The 25,258-nt window shown below is 50.1% G+C and overlaps 1 protein-coding gene across 9 annotated transcripts in view; it reads right to left on the bottom strand.

Annotated features, from left to right (window-relative positions):
• Positions 1-25,258, bottom strand: part of LOC146423109 (DNA-directed RNA polymerase II subunit RPB1-like) — a 56,714-nt gene that overhangs the window by 11,114 nt on the left and 20,342 nt on the right. For all 9 annotated transcript variants that reach the window (XR_014847666.1, XM_085045137.1, XM_085045135.1 and 6 more), the window contains 15 exons: positions 24,491-24,623; positions 22,739-22,863; positions 19,500-19,710; positions 17,184-17,393; positions 15,846-16,014; positions 15,344-15,438; positions 14,216-14,419; positions 12,011-12,233; positions 10,702-10,885; positions 9,220-9,391; positions 7,630-7,735; positions 5,424-5,629; positions 3,887-4,111; positions 1,480-1,726; positions 203-303 (listed from right to left, as the gene is read on the bottom strand). Coding sequence is in view for 8 of the 9 variants with exons in the window: in XM_085045137.1 (XP_084901263.1) it covers positions 203-303; positions 1,480-1,726; positions 3,887-4,111; positions 5,424-5,629; positions 7,630-7,735; positions 9,220-9,391; positions 10,702-10,885; positions 12,011-12,233; positions 14,216-14,419; positions 15,344-15,438; positions 15,846-16,014; positions 17,184-17,393; positions 19,500-19,710; positions 22,739-22,863; positions 24,491-24,623 (2,611 nt within the window). In the remaining variant the exon portion in view is untranslated. The remainder of the gene's footprint in view (positions 1-202; positions 304-1,479; positions 1,727-3,886; positions 4,112-5,423; positions 5,630-7,629; positions 7,736-9,219; positions 9,392-10,701; positions 10,886-12,010; positions 12,234-14,215; positions 14,420-15,343; positions 15,439-15,845; positions 16,015-17,183; positions 17,394-19,499; positions 19,711-22,738; positions 22,864-24,490; positions 24,624-25,258) is intronic.

Here is a 25,258-nt window from a genome sequence, read left to right as displayed (position 1 = left end):
CAAACCCCTCAAAAATTACCCCAAACACTCCAAAACTGACCCTAAAAACCCCAATACTGACCCCAAACCACCCAGAAACGATCCTAAACACCCAAAACTGACCCCAAACACTCCAAAACTGACCCCAAACACCCCAAAACTGACCCCAAACACTCCAAAACTGACCCCAAACCCACCAAAATCCCCGGGGTTTCCCACCCACCTCCTGCATCTTGTTCTCGTCGCTGTTCATGATGCGAATTCGCAGCACCAACTTCTCGGCGTTGTCGTCGTTGAAGATGCAGTTGAGGTCATCGCCGAATCCTGGGGGGATATGGGGTCGGTTTGGGGTCAGTTTGGGGGTCAGGGGGTCAGTGGGACCCCCCAGGGGCAGGGGGAATCCCAAAAATCCTATGGGACTGGTGGGAAATCCTAAAAATCCTAGAGGATGAGGGGGAAATCCTAAAAATCCTAGAGGATCAGTGGGAAATCCCAAAGACCTGCAGGATCAGCCAGGAAACCCCAAAAATCCTACAGCGTTAGTGGGAAAACCCAAAAATCCTACAGGATCAGTGGGAAACCCCAAAAATCCTACAGGATCGGTGGGAAATCCTAAAAATCCTAGAGGATCAGGGGGAAATCCCAAAAATTCTACAGAATCAGTGGGAAATTCCAATGACCATATAGGGTCAGTGGGAAATCCCAAAAATCCTACAGGGTCAGGGGGAAATCCCCAAAACAATCTAGGATCAGTGGGAAATCCCAAAGACCTGCAGGATCAGTGAGAAACCCCAAAAATCCTACAGGATTGGTGGGAACTCCCTAAAATCCTATAGGATCAGGAAGAAATCCTGAAACTCCCCCAAAACGCCCCTAAAATCCTAAAACTTCCCCAAAACTTCCCCAAACCCACCAGCGTTGATCTTCTCGGCGATCTGCTCCATGGTCAGCTTGCGGTCAGTCGTGCTTTTGGCATCCCAAAACCTCCCCAAATCCACCCCAAATCTCCTCCAAACCCCCCAAAACACTCCCAAACATCCTAAAACCTCACCAAATCCCCTCCAGATCACCCCAAAACCCCCAAACTTTCCCCAAAACCCACCGGCGTTGATCTTCTCGGCGATCTGCTCCATGGTCAGCTTGCGGTCAGTCATGTGCTTTCCCAAAACCACCCTAAATCCCCTCCAGAGATCAACCAAAAGCTCCTCTAACTCCCTCCAAACATTCCAAAACTCCCCCAAAACCACCCCAAAACCCCCAAACTTTCCCCAAAACCCACTGGCGTTGATCTTCTCGGCGATCTGCTCCATGGTCAGCTTGCGGTCAGTCATGCTTTTGGGGTCCCAAAACCTCCTCAGTTTGTTTGGTTGTTTTGGGTTGTTGGTGTTGGGTGTTGTGTTTTTTTTTTTGGTTGTTTTGGGTGTGTTGGGTTGTGGTGTTGTGTTTTTTTGTAATCTCCTCTAGATCACCCCAAAACCCCAAACTTTCCCCAAAACCCACCGGCGTTGATCTTCTCGGCGATCTGCTCCATGGTCAGCTTGCGGTCAGTCATGTGTTTCCTGTCCAGCTCGACCCGCAGCAGCCACGGCGAGATGCGGCTGACGTCGAAATCGGGCATCTCGTAGTAGACGTTGACCCACTCCTGGTCCTCGGCCACCACCGTGCTCTGCGGGTTCGGGTCGTAGTAGATGGCGGTGTTGGCTGTCACCTTGCGGAGCGTGGTGTGCTCCAGGCGGCACAGGATGTCCTGTGGGGACATTGGGGACAGTCAGGACATTGGGGACAGTCAGGGGACCCTGTGCGTTCCAGGCGGCACAGGATGTCCTGTGGGGACATTGGGGACAATGAGGACATTGGGGACAGTCAGGGGACCCTGTGCGTTCCAGGCGGCACAGGATGTCCTGTGGGGACATTGGGGACAATGAGGACATTGGGGCCAGTCAGGGGACACTGGGGACAGTCAGGGGACATTGGGGACATAAAGAGTATGGTGTGCTCCAGGCAGCACAGGATGTCCTGTGGGGACAGTCAGGACATTGGGGACATCAGGACAGTCAGGGGACATTGGGGACAATGGGGACATGGTGTGCTCCAGGCAGCACAGGATGTCCTGTGGGGACATTGGGGACAGTCAGGACAGTCAGGGGACATTGGGGACAGTCAGGACAGTCAGGGGACATTGGGGACACTCAGGGGACATTGGGGACATAGAGAGTATGGTGTGCTCCAGGCGGCACAGGATGTCCTGTGGGGACACTGGGGACAATGAGGACATTGGGGACAGTCAGGGGACATTGGGGACATAGAGAGTATGGTGTGCTCCAGGCGGCACAGGATGTCCTGTGGGGGCATTGGGGACATTGGGGACATCAGGACAGTCAGGGGACACTGGGAACATGGTGTGCTCCAGGCGGCACAGGATGTCCTGTGGGGACATTGGGGGACATCAGGACAATAGAAACACTGGGGACACTGGGGACATGGAGAACATGGTGTGCTCCAGGCGGCACAGGATGTCCTGTGGGGACACTGGGGACATTGAGGACATTGGGGACATCAGGACAGTGAGGGGACATGAGGACAGTCAGGGGGCACTGGGGACAGTCAGGGGACATTGGGAATATGGTGTGCCCCAAGCAGCACAGGATCTCCTGGGGACACTGGGGACAGTCAGGGGACACTGGGGACACTGGGGACATGGTGTGCTCCAGGTGGCAGAGGATGTCCTGCAGGGGACACTAGGGACATCAGGACAGTCAGGGGACATTGGGAACATGGTGTGCTGCAGGCGGCATAGGATGTCCTGTGGGGACATTGGGGACAATGGGGACATGAGGACAGTCAGGAGACATGGTGTGCTCTAGGCGGCAGAGGATGTCCTGTGGGGACATTGGGGACATCAGGACAGTGAGGGGACATGAGGACAGTCAGGGGGCACTGGGGACAGTCAGGGGACATTGGGAATATGGTGTGCCCCAAGCAGCACAGGATCTCCTGGGGACACTGGGGACAGTCAGGGGACACTGGGGACATGGTGTGCTCCAGGTGGCAGAGGATGTCCTGCAGGGGACACTAGGGACATCAGGACAGTCATGGGACATTGGGAACATAGTGTGCTGCAGGCGGCATAGGATGTCCTGTGGGGACATTGGGGGACATCAGGACAATAGAAACACTGGGGACACTGGGGACATGGAGAACATGGTGTGCTCCAGGCAGCACAGGATGTCCTGTGGGGACAGTCAGGGGACATTGGGGACAGTCAGGGAACACTGTGCGCTCCAGGTGGCACAGGATGTCCTGTGGGGACATTGGGGACAGTCAGGACATTGGGGACATCAGGACAGTCAGGGGACACTGGGGACATGGTGTGCTCCAGGCGACACAGGATGTCCTGCAGGGGGACATTGGGGACAATGAGGGGACACTGGGGACAATGAGGGGACACTGGGACCACCACAAGGCCGTGGAGACACGTAGAGAAACACAAACCCCAAGGACCCCAATTCCTCCTGCTTTCCCCAGCTCCCTGGCATGTCCCCACAACTGTCCCCAGGTGTCCCCAAGTGTCACCTTGGCTCTCTCAGCATCTCGGGTGCTCTGGCCCAGCAGGAAGACGGTGAGGGATGGAATTTTGGGTTTTTTGGAGATGTTGATGAGACCCCAAAAACCCCACATTTGACCCCAAAACCACCCAAATCTGACCCCACAAGTGTCCTCAACTGTCCCCAAGTGTCACCTTGGCTCTCTCGGCGTTGCGGGCACTCTGGCCCAGCAGGAAGACGGTGAGGGACGGAGTTTTGGGTTTTCTGGAGACATTGATGAGACCCCAAAAACCCCATATTTAACCCCAAAACCACCCAAATCCGACCCCACAAGTGTCCCTACAACTGTCCCCAAGTGTCACCTTGGCTCTCTCGGCGTCGCGGGCGCTCTGGCCCAGCAGGAAGACGGTGAGGGACGGAGTTTTGGGTTTTTTGGAGATGTTGATGAGCTCCTTGAGGCGCGGCACGCCCAGCGTGACGTTCTTGGCCGAAACGCCGGCGTAGTGGAAAGTGTTGAGGGTCATCTGGGTGGCCGGCTCGCCCAGGGACTGAGCGGCCAGAGCGCCCACCATCTCCCCAGGGTGAGCCTGGGGGACAGGGACACCAAAATCAGCCAAATTCACCCCAAAATGGGTAGAAAACCCCATATTTGATACCAAAATTAGCCCAAAATGGGCACAGAATCAGCATGAAATGGGTAGAAAATCCCACATCTGACATCAAAATCAGCCCAAAATGGACAGAAAAACCCAAATCTGACACCAAACCATCTCACCGGGGTGAGCCTGGGGGACAGGGACACCAAAATCAGCCAAATTCACCCCAAAATTAGCAGAAAACCCCGTATCTGACACCAAAATTACCCCAAAATCAGCATGAAATGGGTAGAAAACCCATTATCTGACACCAAAATCACCCCAAATTCCCAGATCTGACCCCAAACCATCTCCCCGGGGTGAGCCTGGGGGACAGGGACACCAAAATCAGCCAAATTCACCCCAAAATGGGCACAAAGTGGGTAGAAAACACCATATCTGACATCAAAATTACCCCAAAATTGGCACAAAATCAGCATGAAACGGGTAGAAAATCCCATATCTGACACCAAAATTACCCCAAAATCACCCCAAACCCCCAGATCTGACCCCAAACCGCCCAAAAATGACCCCAAAAGAGCTCTCACGACGGCCTGGTTGAACTTGGACTCGATCTCCCCCAGCAGCCAACTGAAAGCACCTCCAGATCTGATCTCAAACACCTCATATCTCTCCCAAAACCCCCTCAAATCCCTTGATAACGACCCCAAATCCACCCCAAACCCCAATAAAAACCCCAAAACCCATTCTCACAATGGCCTGGTTGAACTTGGACTTGATTTCTCCCAGCAGCCAGTCTGAGGCACCTCCAGATCTGACCCTACATCACCAAATACTGACCCCAAAACACCCCATATCTCCCACAAAACCCCCTCAACTCCCCTGATAACGACCCCAAATCCACCCCAAACCCCAATAAAAACCCCAAAACCCATTCTCACGATGGCCTGGTTGAACTTGGACTCGATCTCCCCCAGCAGCCAGTGGAAGGCACCTCCTGAATTCCCCCCAAAACACCAAATATTGACCCCAAACACCAAATATCTCACTCAAAATCCCCTCAAATCCCCTGATAACGACCCCAAATCCACCCCAAATCCCAAAAATGACCCCAAAAGAGCTCTCACGATGGCCTGGTTGAACTTGGACTCGATCTCCCCCAGCAGCCAGTCGAAGGCACCTCCTGAATTCCCCCCAAATCACCAAATACTGACCCCAAAACACCTCATATCTCTCCCAAAACCCCCTCAAATCCCTTGATAACAACCCCAAATCCCGATAAAAACCCCAAAAGAGCTCTCACGATGGCCTGGTTGAACTTGGACTCGATCTCCCCCAGCAGCCAGTCGAAGGCCTCCCCGCTGAGGCGGAACTCCTCCACCATGCGGCGGCTGCAGAGCGTGGAGCGCAGGTGGATGTTGAAGAGCAAAGTGGCGTTTTCCTGTGCCTGGCGGCTCAGCGGGTCCTCGCCGTTCACGATCACCAGCTTGCGGCTCAGCTCCTTCACCCCTGAGAGAAACGGGGTCAGAAACCCCAAAATCCTAAATCCCAAAGCTAGCCCAGCTTGTGGCTCAGCTCGTTCACCCCTGCGGGTCAGAAACCCCAAAATCCTAAATCCATCCCAGCTTGCGGCTCAGCTCCTTCACCCCTGCGGGTCAGAAACCCCAAAATCCTAAATCCCAAACCCCAAATCCTAAATCCTAAACCCCAAATCCCAAAGCCATCCCAGCTTGCGGCTCAGCTCCTTCACCCCTACAGGAAAACAGGGTCAGAAACCCCAAAATCCTAAATCCCAAACCCCAAAATCCTAAATCCTAAATCCCAAATCCCAAAGCTAGCCCAGCTTGCGGCTCAGCTCCTTCACCCCTACAGGAAAACAGGGTCAGAAACCCCAAAATCCTAAATCCTAAACCCCAAATCCCAAAGCTAGCCCAGCTTGCGGCTCAGCTCCTTCACCCCTGCGGGTCAGAAACCCCAAAATCCTAAATCCTAAATCCATCCCAGCTTGAGGCTCAGCTCCTTCACCCCTGCGGGTCAGAAACCCCAAAATCCTAAATCCCAAACCCCAAATCCTAAATCCTAAACCCTAAATCCCAAAGCTAGCCCAGCTTGCGGCTCAGCTCCTTCACCCCTGCGGGTCAGAAACCCCAAAATCCTAAATCCTAAATCCCAAATCCCAAAGCTATCCCAGCTTGTGGCTCAGCTCCTTCACCCCTGAGAGAAATGGGGTTAGGAATCCAAATCCTAAATCCTAAACCCTAAATCCCAAAGCCAGCCCAGCCTGCAGCTCAGCTCCTTCACTCCTGAGGGAAATGGGGTCAGAAACCCCAAAATCCTAAATCCTAAACCCCAAATCCATTAGAGACTCCTGAGAAACCCCAAATCCTAAACCCCAAATCCCAAATCCTAAATCCACCCCAGCTTGCGGCTCAGCTCCTTCACCCCTACAGGAAAACAGGGTCAGAAACCCCAAAATCCTAAATCCTAAATCCCAAATCCCAAAGCCATCCCAGCTTGCGGCTCAGCTCCTTCACCCCTGAGAGAAATGGGGTTAGGAACCCAAATCCTAAATCCTAAACCCCAAATCCTAAATTTTAAACCCTAAATCCCAAAGCCATCCCAGCTTGCGGCTCAGCTCCTTCACCCCTGCGGGTCAGAAACCCAAAATCCTAAATCCTAAACCCCAAATCCCAAAGCTATCCCAGCTTGCGGCTCAGCTCCTTCACCCCTGAGAGAAATGGGGTCAGGAACCCCAAAATCCTAAATTCTTAATCCCAAATCCCAAAGCTAGCCCAGCTTGCGGCTCAGCTCCTTCACCCCTGCGGGTCAGAAACCCCAAAATCCTAAATCCTAATTCCATCCCAGCTTGCGGCTCAGCTCCTTCACCCCTGCGGGTCAGAAACCCCAAAATCCTAAATCCCAAACCCCAAATCCTAAATCCTAAACCCTAAATCCCAAAGCTAGCCCAGCTTGCGGCTCAGCTCCTTCACCCCTGCGGGTCAGAAACCCCAAAATCCTAAATCCTAAACCCCAAATCCCAAAGCCATCCCAGCTTGTAGCTCAGCTCCTTCACCCCTGCGGGTCAGAAACCCCAAAATCCTAAATCCCAAACCCCAAATCCTAAATCCTAAACCCTAAATCCCAAAGCCATCCCAGCTTGCGGCTCAGCTCCTTCACCCCTGAGAGAAATGGGGTTAGGAACCTAAATCCTAAATCCTAAACCCCAAATCCTAAATCCTAAATCCCAAAGCCATCCCAGCTTGCAGCTCAGCTCCTTCACCCCTACAGGAAAACAGGGTCAGAAACCCCAAAATCCTAAATCCCAAATCCCAAATCCTAAACCAAAACCATCCCAGCTGCAGCTCAGCTCCTTCACCCCTCAAGAAGATCCCAAAAAACCTCACAGAAATCCCCCAAATCCTCCCCATTTGGGGTTCAGGGACCCCCAACCTGGTTTTGGGATCACTATTGGGGTTCAGGGACCCCAAATTTTGGGGTTTCTCACTCACCCTCGACCACCTTGACGGGATGAAGGTCTGAGGGAAGCCGAGAGTTGATGTGGAAAATCTTCTGAGCGTTCCAGATCATCCTGAGGAGATTGCAGGGGAGAACAACCTGGGCAGGGGAAAAAATCCCAAAAATGGGGTCAGAATCACAAAATTTTGGGGTCAGGAACTCAAAATTTGGGGTTAGGATCACAAGATTTGGGGTCAGAGTCCCAAAAAATGGGGGAAGAACACCAAAAAATGGGATCAGAGTCCCCCAGATCATTCTGAGGAGATTGCAGGGGAGGATAACCTGGGCAGGGGACAAAAAAATATCCCAAAAATGAGGGGAAGAATCCCAAAAATGGGGTCAGAATCACAAAATTTGGGGTCAGAGTCCCAAAATTTGGGGTCAGAATCCTAAAAATGGGGAAGAAACCCCAAAAAATGGGGGAAGAACACCAAAAAATGGGTCAGAAACCCTCAGATCATTCTGAGGAGATTGCAGGGGAGGATAACCTGGGGAGGGGACAAAAAAATCCCAAAATGAGGGGAATGACCCCAAAAAATGGGGTCACCATCCCAAAATTTGGGGTCAGAGTCGCAGAAAATGGGATCAGAGTCCCAAAATTTGGGGTCAGAGTCGCAGAAAATGGGATCAGAGTCCCAAAATTTGGGGTCAGAGTCCCCCAGATCATTCTGAGGAGATTGCAGGGGAGGACAACCTGGGGAGGGAAAAAAATCCCAAAATGAGGGGAAGAACCCCAAAAATGGGGTCAGAATCCCAAAATTTGGGGTCAGAATCACAGAATTTGGGGTTCAGCATCCTAAAAATGGGGAAGAGACCCCAAAAAATGGGATCAGAATCCCCCAGATCATTCTGAGGAGATTGCAGGGGAGGATAACCTGGGGAGGGGAAAAAATCCCAAAAATGGGATCAGAATCACAAAATTTTGGGGGCAGGAACCCAAAATTTGGGGTTAGAATCACAAAAAATGGGGTTCAGCATCCTAAAAATGGGGAAGAGACCCCAAAAAATGGGATCAGAGTCCCAGAAAGGGGGCCAGGACCCCAAAAATGAGGGGTAATTGGAGTCCCAAAAACCCTGGTTGGATTTTTGTGTATTTTGGTTGGATTTTGGGGTGTCCCAAGGGTTTTTGGGGTGCCCTAAGCAGATTTAGGGTGGATTTTGGGGTGTTTTGTTGGATTTTTGGGTATTTGGGTTGGAATTTCAGTTGCCCTAAAGGTTTTTGGAGTGGATTTTGGGGTTTTTGGGGCTCCCCAATCAGGATTTGGGGTGAATTTTGGCGTCATGACCCTGAGTGCCTCTTGGGTTGGATTTTTCAGTTGGATTTTTGGGTATTTGGGTTGGAATTTTTTGCTATTTTGTTGCATTTTGAGGTGAATTTTTGGGAATTTTGGGGTTTTTGTTGTCACCTTGCTGTCCCCGGTGGGGAAGATGACCCTGAGCACCTCTTGGGTTGGATTTTTGTGTATTTTGGTTGGATTTTCGGGTGGATTTGGGATTTTTCGGGGTGAATTTGGGGTTTTTTGGGGTAGATTTTTGGGAATTTCGAGGTTTTTTGGGGTGAATTTTGGAGTTTTTGTTGTCACCTTGCTGTCCCCGGTGGGGAAGATGACCCTGAGCACCTCCCTGTCCTCCCTCATCCTCTCAAACTCTCTCTCCAGCTCGTTCTGGATGTGGGCGTTGGACAGAATGTCCTTGACCAGCTCCTCCTGCAGCGTCCGGCGCAGAGCGCGCTCGTTTGTGTAGTCGAACTTGAACCTGGGGACAACCAGAATGTCACCAGAATGTCACCAAAAGGTCATCAAAACGTCATCAAAATATGAGCAAAAATGCATGAAAGTGTTGCTAAAATTCCATCAAAATGTCTTCCAAAGGTCATCAAAGCATCATCAAAATTTGACCAAAGTGTCACCAAAGTGTCACCAAAGTGTCACCAGAATGCCACCACAATGTCATCAGAATGCCACCAGAATGTCACCAGAATGTCATCAAAACGTCATCAAAATACGAGCAAAAATGCACAGAAGTGTCGCCAAAATTTCATCAAAATGTCATCAAAAGGTCATCAAAGCATCATCAAAATATGACCAAAGTGTCACCGAAGTGTCATCAGAATGTCATCATAATGTCACCAGAATGTCACCAGAATTTCATTAGAATGTCACCAAAGTGTCACCAGAATGTCACCAGAATGTCACCAGAATGTCGCCAGAATTTCATCAAAACATCTTCCAAAGGTCATCAAAACGTCATCAAAGTGTCACCAAAATGTCTTCCAAAGGTCATCAAAAGATCATTAAAATATGACCAAAGTGTCACCAAAGTGTCACCAAAACATGACCAAAATGTCACCAGACTCATCAAAATATCATCAAAATTTGACCAAAATTTGACCAAAACGTCAACAATCGAAGTGTCACCTAAGTGTCACCAGAGTGTCATCAAAATGTCACCAAAATTTGACCAATCAAAATGTCACCCAAGTGTCACCAAAGAGTCAGAGTGTCATCAAAACGTCACCAAAACATGACCAAAATGTCCCCAGACTCATCAAAATATCATCAAAATGTCATCAAAATTTGACCAAAATGTCACCAAAGTGTCACCCAACTGTCCTCAAAGAGTCAGAGTGTCATCAAAATGTCACCAAAACATGTCCAAAATGTGACCACTCATCAAAATATCATCAAAATGTCATCAAAATTTGACCAAAATGTCAAAGTATCACCCAAGTGTCCCCAAAGAGACAGTGTCATCAAAACGTCACCAAAACATGACTAAAATGTCACCCAAGTGTCACCCAACTGTCCCCAAAGAGTCAGAGTGTCGTCAAAGTGTCACCAAAACACAACCAGAACGTCACCAAACTCATCAAAATATCATCAAAATTTGACCAAAATGTCACCAAAGTGTCACCCAAGTGTCCCCAAAGAGTCACAACGTCATCAAAATGTCACCAAAACGTCACCAGACTCATCAAAACGTCATCAAAACGTCATCATCAGAACATCCCCAACCCCTCCCACCACCCAGGATGTCCCCAAGATGTCCCCAAGGTTGTCCCTCACTTCTTCTCGAAGGCCTTGTTGGAGGGTTTGAGGGTGGCCAGGTTCTGGAACTCGACGCTCTCGCCGGCCAGCCCGTCCTCCCCGTAGCGCAGCTGCACCACCTGGTTGATGGAGTTCCTCACCGTCGCGTCGTACTTGACCATCACCGACTCCATCGACTTGATCAGCCGCCGCTGGATGTAGCCTGGGAGGGGATTTTGGGGGGTCAGGGGGGGTCATGGTGGTATCTGGGGAGGGTTTGGGGTCTCCAGGAGATCCCAAACGCCTCCAGGAGACATCTGGGGAGGGTTTGGGGTCTTCAGGAGGTATTTGGGGTCTCCTGGAGGCATCTGGGGACGGTTTGGGGAGTCCTGGAGATATCTAGGGAGGGTTTGGGGTCTCCAGGAGGTATCTGGGGAGGGTTTGAGACCTTCAGGAGATCCCAAACACCTCCAGGAGACATCTGGGGAGGGTTTGGGGGGTCCTAGGGGTATCTGGGGAGGGTTTGGGGAGTCCTGGAGGTATCTGGGGAGGGTTTGGGGGGTCCTAGGGGTATCTGGGGAGGGTTTGAGGTCTTCAGGAGGTATCTGGGGAGGGTTTGGGGGGTCCTGGAGGTATCTGGGGAGGGTTTGGGTCTCCAGGAGGTATCTGGGGAGGGTTTGGGGTCTCCAGAAGGTATCTGGGGAGGGTTTGGGGTCTCCAGAAGGTATCTGGGGAGGGTTTGGGGAGTCCTGGAGGTATCTGGGGAGGGTTTGGGAGGTCATGGTGGCATCTGGGGAGGGTTTGAGGGTTCATGGAGGTAGCTGGGGAGGGTTTGGAGGGTCCAGGAGGTATCTGGGGTCTCCAGGAGGCATCTGGAGAGGGTTGGAGACCTCCAGGAGATCCCAAACGCCTCTAGGAGACATCTGGGGAGGGTTTGAAAATACTGAAAGAATCTGGTGAGGGTTTGGGGTCTTCAGGAGGTATTTGGGGTCTCCAGGAGGTATCTGGGGAGGGTTTGAGGGGTCCTGGTGGCATCTGGGGAGGATTTGGGGGGTCCTGGGGGTATCTGGGGAGGTCAGGGGGCATCCTAGGGGGTCCTGGGGGTATCTGGGGTCTCCAGGAAGCATCTAAGATGCATCTAGGAGGCATCTGAGGAGGGTTTGGGGTCTCTAAAAGGTATCTGAGGAGGATCTGGAACCTCCAGGAAGCATCTAAGGAGGGTTTGGACTCTCTAGGAGGCATCTGAGGAAGGTTTTGGGTTTTCTAGGGTTCTCTGGGTGGAATTTTGGGATCCTGAAGCTCCCAGGGTGGAATTTTGGATTCTGGGTGCCATTTTTTGGCCACTGACCAGTCTCGGCCGTTTTGACCGCGGTGTCGATGAGTCCCTCTCGCCCTCCCATGGCGTGGAAGAAGAACTCGGTGGGCGTCAGGCCGGCCAGGTAGGAGTTCTCCACGAAGCCGCGGCTCTCCGGTCCGTAGTCGTCCTTGATGAAGTGCGGCAGAGTTCGGTGCTTGAAGCCAAACGGGATGCGCTTGCCCTCCACGTTCTGCTGGCCCACCACCGCGATGACCTGAGGGGACATTGGGGACACGTTGGGGACACGCTGGGGACACGCTGGGGACAAGTCCAGGCCTTGGGGACACCATAGAGACATTGGGAACATCTCCAGGAATGGACACTGGAGAGTTCTCCAAGCTTTGCCCTCCACGTTCTGCTGGCCCACCACCGCGATGACCTGAGGGGACATCACAGGGACATCAGGGACATGTTAAGGACTTCTCCAGGCTTTGGGGACACCATAAAGACATTGGGAACATATGCTGTCCTTGGGGATGAGGACATCTCCAGGCCTTGGAGACATCTCCAAGCTTTGCTCTCCACGTTCCGCTGGCCCACCACAGCTATGACCTGAGGGGACATTGGGGACATGTTGGGGACACACTGGGGACATGTCCAGGCCTTGGGGACACCATAAAGACATTGGGGACGTCTGCTGTTCTTGGGGATGAGGACATCTCCAGGCCTTGGAGACATCTCCAAGCCTTGCCCTCCACGTTCTGCTGGCCCACCACGGCGATGACCTGAGGGGACATCAGGGACATGTTAAGGACTTCTCCAAGCCTTGGGGACATCTCCAGGAATGGACACTGGGGACATCGTGCAGATGTTGGGGACATCTCCAGGAACGGCCACTGGGGACATGATGGAGATATTGGGAACATCTCCAGGAATGGACACTGGGGACATCATGGAGATATCAGGGACATCTCCAGGAACGGACATTGGGGACATTGTGGAGATATCAGGGACATCTCCAAGAATGGACACTGGGGACATCTCTAAGCCCTGCCCTCCACGTTCTACTGGCCCACCACGGCGATGACCTGAGGGGACATCGTGGGGACATGTTGGGGACATCTCCGAATGTTGGGAAGCTCGGGTTCTCCACAAAGTGTCCCAAACCACCTCAGAGCCCCAAGAAAATCCCAAAAAACTTCACTAAACACCACAGAAATCACCCTAAAAACCCTCTGAGATCTTCCAGAAACCCCTAATGGAACCCTTGAAGACCCTCTGGACACCTCAAACCTGGGAGATGTTGATCTTGGACCTCCTGGTACCCAAAACTACCTCCGAAACTCAAAAAAATCCAAAAAACTGCACTAAACTCCATAAGAACCACCTCAAACCCCTCCAAGATCCTCCAGGAACCTCTCCAAGACCTTCTGGAGACCTCAAACCTGGGAGATGTTGATCTTGGACATCCTAGTACCCAAAACCCAAGAAACTTCAGAACCTCAAGAAAATTCCCAAAAAACTCCACTAAACTCCACAGGAACCTCCTGAGATCCTCCAGGAACCACCCCAAGACCTTCTGGAGACCCCAAACCTGGGAAATGTTGATCTCTGACCTCCTGGAGCCCCAAACTCCCTCAAAAGGAAAAACCTCATGGAAACCTCGAGAAGCTCCACAAAACCTCCAAGAACCCACCCTGAGATCCTCCAGGAACCACCCCCAAGACCATCTGAAGACCCCAAACCTGGGAGATGTTGATCTTGGACCTCCTAGTACCCAAAACCACCTCAGAACCCCAAGAAAATTCCCCAAAAACCTCCACTAAACTCCATAGGAACCTCCTGAGATCCTCCAGGAACCACCCCAAGACCATCTGAAGACCCCAAATGTGGGAGATGTTGATCTTGGACCTCCTAGTACCCAGAACCACCTCAGAACCCCAAGAAAATTCCCCAAAACTCCATTTAACTCCACAGGAACCACCTCAAGAACTTCTGGAGACCCCAAACCTGGGAGATGTTGATCTTGGACCCCCTGGTGCCCAAACCACCTCAGAAAATCCCAAAAAACACCCAAAAAATCCAAAAAAACCTCCACAGGAACCACCCCAAGAACTTCTGGAGACCCCAAACCTGGGAGATGTTGATCTTGGACCTCCTGGTGCCCAAACCACCTCAGAAAATATCAAAAAACACCAAAAGAATCCAAAAAAACCTCCACAGGAACCACCCCAAGAACTTCTGGAGACCCCAAACCTGGGAGATGTTGATCTTGGACCCCTTGGCTCCTGAGACCACCATGGACTTGAAGTTGTTGTACTCGGAGAGCGATTTCTGGGCGGAGGATCCGGTTTTGTCGCGAGCGTCGTTGAGGATTCTGTTCACCTGGTTCTCGAAGGTTTGCCGCAGGGTGTTGCCCGGCGTTGGCTCCAGCTCGTTGTTGTGAGCTTTCTCGATCACCTGGAGACACCAAAAACCACCCAAAAATGGTCAGGAGATCCCAAAAAAACCCTGGAATTCTGGAAAGTTCTGCGGAATTCTTGAGGTTCCTCAAAATTCCCTTAAGGTTCCTCAAAATATCTTGAAGGTTCCACAGAATTCTTGAGGGTTCCTCAAAATTCTTGAGGGTTCCTCAAATTATCTCAGGGGGTTGGGAGTGGTGGGACCACCAGGTGGTCCTGAGACCCCAAAAGTCATCCTGAAAAGGTCAGGAGATCCCAAAAAAAACCCCCCTGGAATTCTGGGAAGTTCTGCAGAATTCTTGAGGTTCCTCAAAATTCCATTAAGGTTCCTCAAAATATCTTGAAAGTTCCATAGAATTCTTGAGGGTTCCTCAAAATTTTTGAGGGTTCTTCAAAATATCTCAGGGGGTTGGGAGTGGTGGGAACACCAAGTGGTCCTGAGACCCTAAAAGTCACCCCGAAATGGTCAGGAGATCCCAAAAAAACCTGGAATTCTGGAAAGTTCTGTGAAATTCTTGAGGGTTTCATAATTTCTGGGGACTTCCCAAAATCCTGGGAAACGTCCCAAAATCCCACCTTGAGGGAACTTCTGGAGACACCCAAGAACTTCAAAATTCCCCAAAATCCTGCCTGAAAAACCCCAAAATCCTGAAAATCCCAACCCGGGTGTGTCACGGGGGTCCCCAAAATCCCAAAAAACTTCCAAAATCCCAAAAAAACTCCCAAAATCCCAAAAAAGTTCCTGAAATTGCCTCTTGAAGGAACTCCTGGAGAACTCCAAGAACCATAAAATTCCCCAAAATCCTCCCAGAAAAACCCCAAAATCCCCAAAATCTCAAAAAATCCCAACCCGGGTGGGTCACAGGAGTCCCCAAAATCCCAGAAAACTTCCAAAATCCCCCAAAAACTCCCAAAATCCCACCTCGATCACATCCTGCTTGGCCTTCTTGATGGTGTTCTGGATGTCCTGGTAGGTCTTGGCGTCGGCGATGGAATCTCCAATGCCGATGGTGTGACCTGGAGAGAACATTTGACCCCAAATCTGACCCCGCTGACCCAAAAAACCAGCCCTGAGATCCCAGAAGATCCCCAGGTGACCAAACCCTCCTTAGATGCCACCAAGAGGTGTCCCAGCCCACCAGGACCACCAAAAGGAGCTCCAGGAACCATCAAGACCTCAAGAATGAAGTCCAAGAACCCAAGGAACACCCAAGTCCTGAGATCCCAGAAGATCCCCAGTTGACCAAACCCTCCTTAGATGCCACCAGGACCCCCAGGACCTCCAGAGCCCAAAAAAGGAGCTCCAGGAACCACCGAGACCTCAAGATTGAGGTCCAGGAGCTCCAGTGACACTCAAGCCCTGAGATCCCAGAAGATCCCCAGGTGACCAAACCCTCCTTAGATGCCACCAGGAGCTCACTGACCCTCGATGAGCAGCCAGTTGTTGATGACAGTCTGGATGTTGCTGTAGAAGAGCCTGGTGGTGTCATGGCCCATCTCCAGGTAGGAGATGTGGACCAAAGATCCAGCTGAGGTCCCCAAGGACTTCTTGCAGAGGATGCCCATGATGAGCTCTCCATTCTCCACAATCACCTGGGGACAACCCGGAAATGGGGTCAGGGAGGTCCTGAGATGGGGGAAGTCACTGAGAGCCACGGAAAGCCACCAGAGATCCATGGGAAGCCACCAGGATCTATGGAAAGCCACCAGAGATCCATGGAAAGCCACCAGAGATCCATGGGAAGCCACCAGGATCTATGGAAAGCCACCAGAGATCCATGGAAAGCCACCAGAGATCCAGGGAGGATCTGTAGGTCCTACCAAAGCTCCCTCAGATCACCCCAAATCACCCTCAAGTTCCACCAAATCCCTCTAGATCTCCTCAAGTCCTACCAAAGCCCTTCAGATCATCCCAAATCACCCTCAGATCACCCCAAATCACCCTCAGGTCCCACCAAAGCCCCTTGAACCTCCTCAAATCCCACCAAAGCCCCCTCAGATCACCCCAAACCACCCTTGTGTTCCACCAAAGCTCCTCAGGTCCCACCAAAGCCCCTCTAGACCTCCTCAAATCCCACCAAAGCTCCCTCAGGTCCCACCAAAACCCCCTAGATCTCCCCAAATCCCACCAAATACTCCTCAGATCACCCCAAACCACCCTCAGGTTCCACCAAAGCTCCCTGAAATCCCACCAAAGCTCCCTCAGGTCCCACCAAAACCCCCTCAGGTCCCACCAAAGCCTCCTAGACCTCCTAAGATCTGACCAAAACCTCCCTAGACCTCCTCAAATCCCACCAAAGCTCCCTCAGGTCCCACCAAAACCCCCTAGATCTCCCCAAATCCCACCAAAGCCTCCTCAGACCACCCCAAACCACCCTCAGGTTCCACCAGAACTCCTTCAGATCCCACCAAAGCTCCCTGAAATCCCACCAAAGCCTCCTCAGACCACCCCAAACCACCCTCATGTTCCACCAAAGCTCCTCAGGTCCCACCAAAGCTCCTCAGATCCCTCTAGACCTTCTCAAGTCCCACCAAAGCCTCCTCAGATCACCCCAAACCACCCTCAAATCCCACCAAACCCCCCTACACCTTCTCAAGTCCCACCAAAGCCCTCTCAGACCACCCCAAACCACCATCAAATCCCACCAAAACTCCCTGAAATCCCACCAAAGCCCCCTCAGATCACTCCAAACCACCCTCAGGTTCCACCAAAGCTCCCTGAAATCCCACCAAAGCCCCCTCAGACCACCCCAAGGTCCCACCTTGGTGTCCCCGGGGGAGATGTGCTTGTAGGGCCCGCTGTCCTCGTCGTCGGGGTGAGTGCTGTGGGTCCGGATGCAGTTGATGTGACCAGGGATGATCAGCGAGAAGATCTGCTTGCCGGTCCAGAGCGGCCGCGGCTTCAGGATGGCCGGCTGGGGGACCTTGCCGTCCCACGTGGAGAGGAACATCAGCAGGTTCATCACCTCGCCCTGGAAACATCCCAAAAATAGTCCCAAATTTGTTGTTGATCCAGGAGAACCCCAAAACACCTCAAAAATACCCCAAAGTAGCTCCAAAAATATACAAAAACATCTCAAAAATATCTCAAAACATCTCAAAAATACCCCAAAATAGCTCAAAAAACCCCAAAAATACTCCCAAAACACTCCAAAACTATCATTGATCCAGGAGAACTCAAAAATACCCCAAAATAGAGTGAAAAGACTCCAAAAATACCCTAAAATACCCCAAAAGCATCCCAAAAACATCCTGAAACTATAATCGATCCAGGAGAACATCAAAATAGCTCAAAACATCTAAAAACACCCCAAAATACCTCAAAAATACACCAATATAGCTAAAAAATATCCCAAAACTTCCTTCAGGACATCCCAAAACTGTCATTGATCCAGGAGAACTCAAAAATATCCCAAAAGATCTCAAAACAGCTCAAAAATACCCCAAAAAACCCTTCAGGATGGAGTTTTGGGGCACCTGCCCATCCCATGTGGAGAGGAACATCAGCAGGTTCATCACCTCGCCCTGGAGACATCCCAAAAATAGTCCCAAATTTGTTGTTGATCCAACAGAACCCCAAAACACCTCAAAAATACCCCAAAGTAGCTCCAAAAATATACAAAAACATCTCAAAAATATCTCAAAACATCTCAAAAATACCCCAAAATAGCTCAAAAAACCCCAAAAATACTCCCAAAACACTCCAAAACTATCATTGATCCAGGAGAACTCAAAAATACCCCAAAACAGAGTGAAAAGACTCCAAAAATACCCTAAAATACCCCAAAAACATCCTGAAACTATAATCGATCCAGGAGAACATCAAAATAGCTCAAAACATCTAAAAACACCCCAAAATACCTCAAAAATACACCAATATAGCTAAAAAATATCCCAAAACTTCCTTCAGGACATCCCAAAACTGTCATTGATCCAGGAGAACTCAAAAATATCCCAAAAGATCTCAAAATAGCTCAAAAATACCCCAAAACCCCCTTCAAGATGGAGTATTAGGGCATCTTCCCACTCCACGTGGAGAGGAACATCAGCAGGTTCATCACCTCGCCCTGGAGACATCCCAAAAATGTCCCAAATTTGTTGTTGATCCAGGAGAACCCCAAAAGATCTCAAAAATACCAAAAATAGCCCAAAAAAATCCCAAAATAGCTCAAAATTACCCCAAAATAGCTCAGAATTACCCCAAAATAGCCCTAAAATTGTCATCGATCCAGGAGAACCTCAAAAGATCTCAAAAATACTCCAAAATAGCTCAAAAATATACAAAAATACCCTTAAAACATCCCAAGATAACTCGAAAATATCCTAAAGTAGCTCAAAAGCACCCCAAAACTGTCACCAATCCACTGACATTCCAAAAGATCTCAGAAACTCCCCCAAATCACACCAAAAGCACTGTAAATCACCCCAAATCAGCCTAGGCTGCCCCAAATCCCCCCAAATGACCCCAAAAACCCCATAAATGACCCCAAAACTGACCCTCTTGAGGAAGACGTCCCTTTTGGTGAAATTCTGGACAGCGGTCAGTGTGTCCTGAGCTAAATCCACCTCAAACACCTGCCCTAAATCACCCAAAATTCCCCCAAATCATCCCTAAATCACCCCAAAACCACCTCAAATGACCCTAAAACCACTTCAAATCACCCTAAAACCCCACAAATGACCCCAAAAACCCCACAAACGACCCCAAAACCGACCCTCTCGAGGAAGACGTCCCTCTTGGTGAACTTGTGGACAGCGGTCAGTGTGTCCTGAGCTAAACCCACCTCAAACATCTGCCCTAAACCTTCCCAAAATCACCCCAAAACCACCTCAAATCACCCCAAAACCACCTGTTGCTACCTCAAATCCCCCAAAACAACACCAAAAACCCCACAAGTGACCCCAAAACCGACCCTCTCAAGGAAGACGTCCCTCTTGGTGAACTTGCGGATGGCGGTCAGCGTGTCCTGTCCTAAGCCCACCTCAAACATCTGCCCTAAATCACCCAAAATCACCTCAAATCACCCTAAAACCCCATAAATGACCCCAAAAACCCCACAAACGACCCCAAAACCGACCCTCTCGAGGAAGACGTCCCTCTTGGTGAACTTGCGGACGGCGGTCAGCGTGTCCTGCACGATGCCCATGACCGGCCGGTTGCTCTGGGGGGTGACAATCATCCTGGGCACCATGGCCAGCTCCTGGATCTCTGCCCGAGTCTCCAGGGACTGCGGCAGGTGGAGGTTCATCTCGTCACCGTCGAAATCGGCGTTGTAGGGCGTGGTGACACTGCGGGGACATCGGGGTTATTGGGGATATTGGAGACATCGGGGTGTCACGGACATTTGGGATATCAGAGACACTGGGGACATTGGGCAGGTGGAAGTTCATCTCGTCACCATCAAAATCGGCATTGTAGGGCGTGGTGACACTGTGGGGACATCGGGGTTATTGGGGACACTGGGGACATCGGCCATGTCAGGGACATTGGGGACACTGGGGTCATGGGACAAGTGGAGGTTCATCTCACTGTCAAATTGGTGTTGTAGGGTGTGGTGACACTGTGGGGACACTGGGGACATTGAGGGGACATTTGGAATGTTTGGGATATTGGGGACATTAGGCACATCAGGGACATTGAAGACATCGGGGGTGTCAGGGACATTGGGGACATGGGACAGGTGGAGGTTCATCTTGTCACCATCAAATCGGTGTTGTAGGGTGTGGTGACACTGCGGGGACATCGGGGACATCAGGGTTATTGGGGACACTGGGGACATCGGGGGTGTCAGGGACATTGGGGATATCAGGGACACTGGGGACATTGGGACAGGTGGGAGATTCATCTCATCATCGTAGAAATTGACGTTGTAGGGTGTGGTGACACTGTGGGGACATCGGGGTTATTGGGGATATTGGGGACATCGGGGGTGTCAGGGACATTGGGGACATGGGACAGGTGGAGGTTCATCTCATCACTGTCGAAATCGGCGTTGTAGGGCGTGGTGACACTGTGGGGACGTCGGGGACATCGGGGTTATTGGGGACACTGGGGACATCGGCCATGTCAGCGACACTGGGGATATTGGGCAGGTGGAGGTTCATCTCATCACCGTCAAATCAGTGTTGTAGGGCGTGGTGACACTGTGGGGACATTGGGGACATCAGGGACGTTGGGGGTGTCAGGGACATTTGGGATATCAGGGACACTGGGGACATGGGACAGGTGGAGGTTCATCTTGTCACCATCGAAACTGGTGTTGTAGGGCGTGGTGACACTGTGGGGACATCGGGGACATCAGGGACGTTGGGCATATTGGGGGATAATGAGGATGTTAGGGATAATGGGGACATTAGGGACATTGGGGACACGGCAGGTTTGTCTCGTCACCGTCAAAATCGGCGTTGTAGGGCGTGGTGACACTGCGGGGACATCAGGGACACTGGGGATATTTGGGACATCGGGGATGTCAGGGACATCAGGGACATTGGGGATGTTGGGGACGTTGGGGACATTGGAGATGGTTCATCTCGTCACCATCGAAATCGGCGTTGTAGGGCGTGGTGACACCGCAGGGACATCAGTGATGCTGGGGACATTGAGAACATCAGGGACATTTGGGGACACTGGGGACATTTGGGGACATTGGGGACATTTGGGGACATTGGGGATTTTGGGGACATTGGGGCACATTCATCTCGTCACCGTCAAATCGGCGTTGTAGGGCGTGGTGACACTGTGGGGACATTTGGAATATGGAAAGGACATTGGGGACATCGGGGATTTTAGGGACACTGGGGATGTTGGGGATATTTGGGGACATTAGGATACGGAAGTGACAAAAGGGACATCAGGGACATCGGGGACATCACGGATTTTGGGGACACTGGGGATATTGAGGATATTGAAGACATTGGGGACATTTGGGGTTAATTTTGGGGGTTTTTTGGGATATTTTTGGGATATTTTTGGGGTTTTTCACCTCAAATTCAAGTGGAAGGTGAACCAGGGCAGGATTTGGGGTTTTTTGGGAGGTTTTTGGGAATTTTACCTCAAATTCAAACAGGACCAGGGCAGGATTTGGGGTTAATTTTGGGGGTTTTTGGGATGTTTTTGGGGTTTTTTGGGGTTTTTTAACCTGAGATTCAAGCGGAAGGTGAACCAGGGCAAGGTTTGGGGATAATTTTGGGTTTTTTGGGGATATTTTTTGGGTTTTTTACCTGAGATTCAAGCAGAAGATGGACCAGGGCAGGATTTGTGGTTAACTTTGGGTTTTTTGGGATATTTTTGGGGTTTTTAACCTGAGATTCAAGTGGAAAGTAGACCAGGGCAGGATTTGGGGTTTTTGGGGTATTTTTGGGACATTTTTGAGAGGTTTTTGGGATGTTTTTGGGGTTTCTTACCTCAAACAGAAAGTAAACCAGGACAGGATTTGGGGTTAATTTTGGGGTTTTTGGGATATTTTTGGGATGTTTTTGGGTTTTTTTACCTGAGGTTCAAACGGAAGGTGGACCAGGGCAGGATTTAGGGTTAATTTTGGCTTTTTTGGGACATTTTTGGGTTTTTTTACCTGATATTCAAATGGAAAGTATACCAGGGCAGGATTTGGGGTTAATTTTGGGTTTTTGGGGATTTTTTGGGATATTTTTGGGGTTTTTCACCTGAGATTCAAACAGAAAGTAAACCAGGACAGGATTTGGGGTTTTTTGGGATATTTTTGGGATATTTTTGGGATATTTTTGGGATATTTTTGGGTTTTTTTACCTGATACTCAAATGGAAAGTATACCAGGGCAGGATTTGGGGTTAACTTTGGGTTTTTTGGGATATTTTTGGGATATTTTTGGGGTTTTTTACCTGAGATTCAAGCAGAAGGTGGACCAGGGCAGGATTTGGGGTTTTTGGGGTATTTTTGGGACATTTTGGGATATTTTTGAGAGGTTTTTGGGATGTTTTTGGGGTTTCTTACCTCAAACAGAAAGTAAACCAGGACAGGATTTGGGGTTAATTTTGGGGTTTTTGGGATATTTTTGTGATGTTTTTGGGTTTTTTTACCTGAGGTTCAAACGGAAGGTGGACCAGGGCAGGATTTAGGGTTAATTTTGGCTTTTTTGGGACATTTTTGGGTTTTTTTACCTGATATTCAAATGGAAAGTATACCAGGGCAGGATTTGGGGTTAACTTTGGGTTTTTTGGGATTTTTTGGGATATTTTTGGTTTTTTCACCTGAGATTCAAGCGGAAGGTGGACCAGGGCAGGATTTGGGGTTAACTTTGGGTTTTTTGGGATTTTTTGGGATATTTTTGGGGTTTTTTACCTGAGGTTCAAGCGGAAGGTGGACCAGGGCAGGATCCTCACCCTGTGCCCCATCATGGACATCTTGTGCAGCGTCGGCTGCCGGTTGAAGATCACAATGTCCCCATCGCACATGTGACGTTCCACCTGTCCCCAAAAAAACCCCAAAAAATCAGGAGGACATCCCAAAAATGCGGCACATCCCAAAACCGGGTTGTTTTCCTCCCAAAAATCGAGGTGTTTCCCCAAAAAATGATGTTTTCAGGGGTGAAAAATGAGGTTTGGGCGCCAAATCCGCAATCCTAAACTCCAAAATTGGGGATTTAACCCCAAAATCCGGAGCTCAGAACCCCAAAATAGGGAATTGAAACCCCAAAATTGGGAATTGAGCCCCAAATCTGGAGCTCAGAACCCCAAAATTACAAAATGAAACCCAAATCCGGAGCTCTGAACCCCAAAATTACAAAATGAAACCCAAATCCAGAGCTCAGAACCCCAAAATTGGGAATTGAAACCCAAATCTGGAGCTCAGAACCCCAAAATTGGGAATTGAAACCCAAATCCGGAGCTCAGAACCCCAAAATTAGGAATTGAACCCCAAATCTGGAGCTCAGAACCCCAAAATTGGGAATTGAAACCCAAATCCGGAGCTCAGAACCCCAAAATTAGGAATTGAACCCCAAATCCAGAGTTCAGAACCCCAAAATTAGGAAATGAAACCCAAATCTGGAGCTCAGAACCCCAAAATTAGGAATTGAACCCCAAATCTGGAGCTCAGAACCCTAAAATTAGGAATTGAAACCCAAATCCAGAGCTCAGAATCCCAAAATTGGGAATTGAAACCCAAATCTGGAGCTCAGAACCCCAAAATTAGGAATTGAACCCCAAATTTTAAGTCTGGAACCCCAAAAATCAGGGATTGACCCCCAAATCCGCAGCTCTGAACCCCAAAATTACAGATCCCCAGTGATTTTTGGGGTTTTCCCCCTCCATTTTTTAGGGGTTTTTGGGTTTTCCCTCCCCATTTTTGAGATCCCCTGTAGTTTTTGGGTTTTTCCCCCATAATTTTTGGGATCCCCTGTGGTTTTTGGGGTTATCCCCCCCCGTTTTTGGGTTTTCCCTCCCCATTTTTTGGGATCCCCTGTGGGTTTTTGGGGTCCTCTCCCTCCAATTTGGGGTTTTTGGGTTCTCCCCCCCTTTTAGGGGTTTTTTGGTTTCTCCCCCATTTTTTGGGATCTGCTGTAGTTTTTGGGGTTCCCCCTGCGGTTTTTGGGGTCCTTCTCCTCCATTTTTTAGGTTTTCCCTTCCCATTTTTGGGGTTTTCGGTTTTCCCTCCCCGTTTTTGGGGTTTTTTGGGTTTTCCTTCCCCATTTTGGGATCCACTGTGGGTTTTTTGGGGTCCTTCCCCTCCATTTTTTGGGTTTTCCCTCCCTATTTTTGGGGTTTTTAGGTTTTCCTTCCCTGTTTTTGGGGTTTTTTGGGTTTCCCCCCAATTTTTGGGATCCCCTGTGGTTTTTGGCTTTCCCCTCCCCATTTCTGGAGTTTCCCCCCCCCCATTTTTGGGGTTTTTTTGTTTCCCCCCCAATTTTTTGGGATACCCTGTGGGTTTTTGGGGTCCTCTTCCTCCATTTTAGGGTTTTTGGGTTTCCCATCCCATTTTTGGGGGGTTTTGGATTTTCCCTCCCATTTTTCAGTTCCCTCCAGTGGTTTTTTTGGGTTTTCCACCCCCATTTTTAGGTTTTTTTTGGGATCCCCAGGGTTTCAGGGCTCTGACCTTATATCCAATCTGCAGGTGGAGGTCGCTGGGTTTGGGGTGGAAGCGAAGATCAATTCTGTCCCCGTTATCCCTGATGATGTATTTGGCTCCAGGGTACTGACTGTTCCCCCTGCGCACCAGTTCCTGCAGCCTGTGGGATTTTGGGGAGAATTTAGGGGTTTTTGGGGTGAAGTTAGGGGTTTTTGGAGTGAATTTAGGGGATTTGGGGTGTCTTAAGAGTGAATTCTGGGGGTTTATGGTGAATTTGGGGGATTTTTGAGTGAATTTGGGGGATTTTGGGGTCATCACAGGGTACTGACTGTTCCCCCTGCGCACCAGTTCCTGCAGCCTGTGGGGTTTTGGGGAGAATTTAGGGGGTTTTGGGTGAATTTAGGGGATTTGGGGTCCATTTGGGGTGAATTTGGGGGATTTTTGAGTGAATTTGGGGGATTTTTGAGTGAATGTGGGGGATTTTAGGGGTTTTGGGGTCATCCCTGGGTACTGACTGTTCCCCCTGCACAGCAGTTCCTGCAGCCTGTGGGGTTTTGGGGAGAATTTAGGGGATTTTGGGTGAATTTAGGGGATTTTGGAGTGAATTTAGGGGATTTGGGGTGTCTTAAGAGTGAATTCTGGGGGTTTATGGTGAATTTGACAGATTTTTGATTGAATTTGGGGGATTTTGGGGTGAATTTAGGGATTTTGAGGTGAATTTGGGGATTTTGGGATGTCTTGGGGTGAATTCAGGAGATTTTGGGAGTTTTGGGGTCCATTTAGGGGATTTTGGAC

This window comes from Lichenostomus cassidix, unplaced genomic scaffold, assembly GCF_008360975.1.
Source record: "Lichenostomus cassidix isolate B80296 unplaced genomic scaffold, HeHo_3.0 HiC_scaffold_34, whole genome shotgun sequence".
NCBI lineage: Eukaryota > Metazoa > Chordata > Aves > Passeriformes > Meliphagidae > Lichenostomus > Lichenostomus cassidix.
Note: the sequence above shows the minus strand (reverse complement) of the source record. Positions and strands in the feature narration are given on the sequence as shown.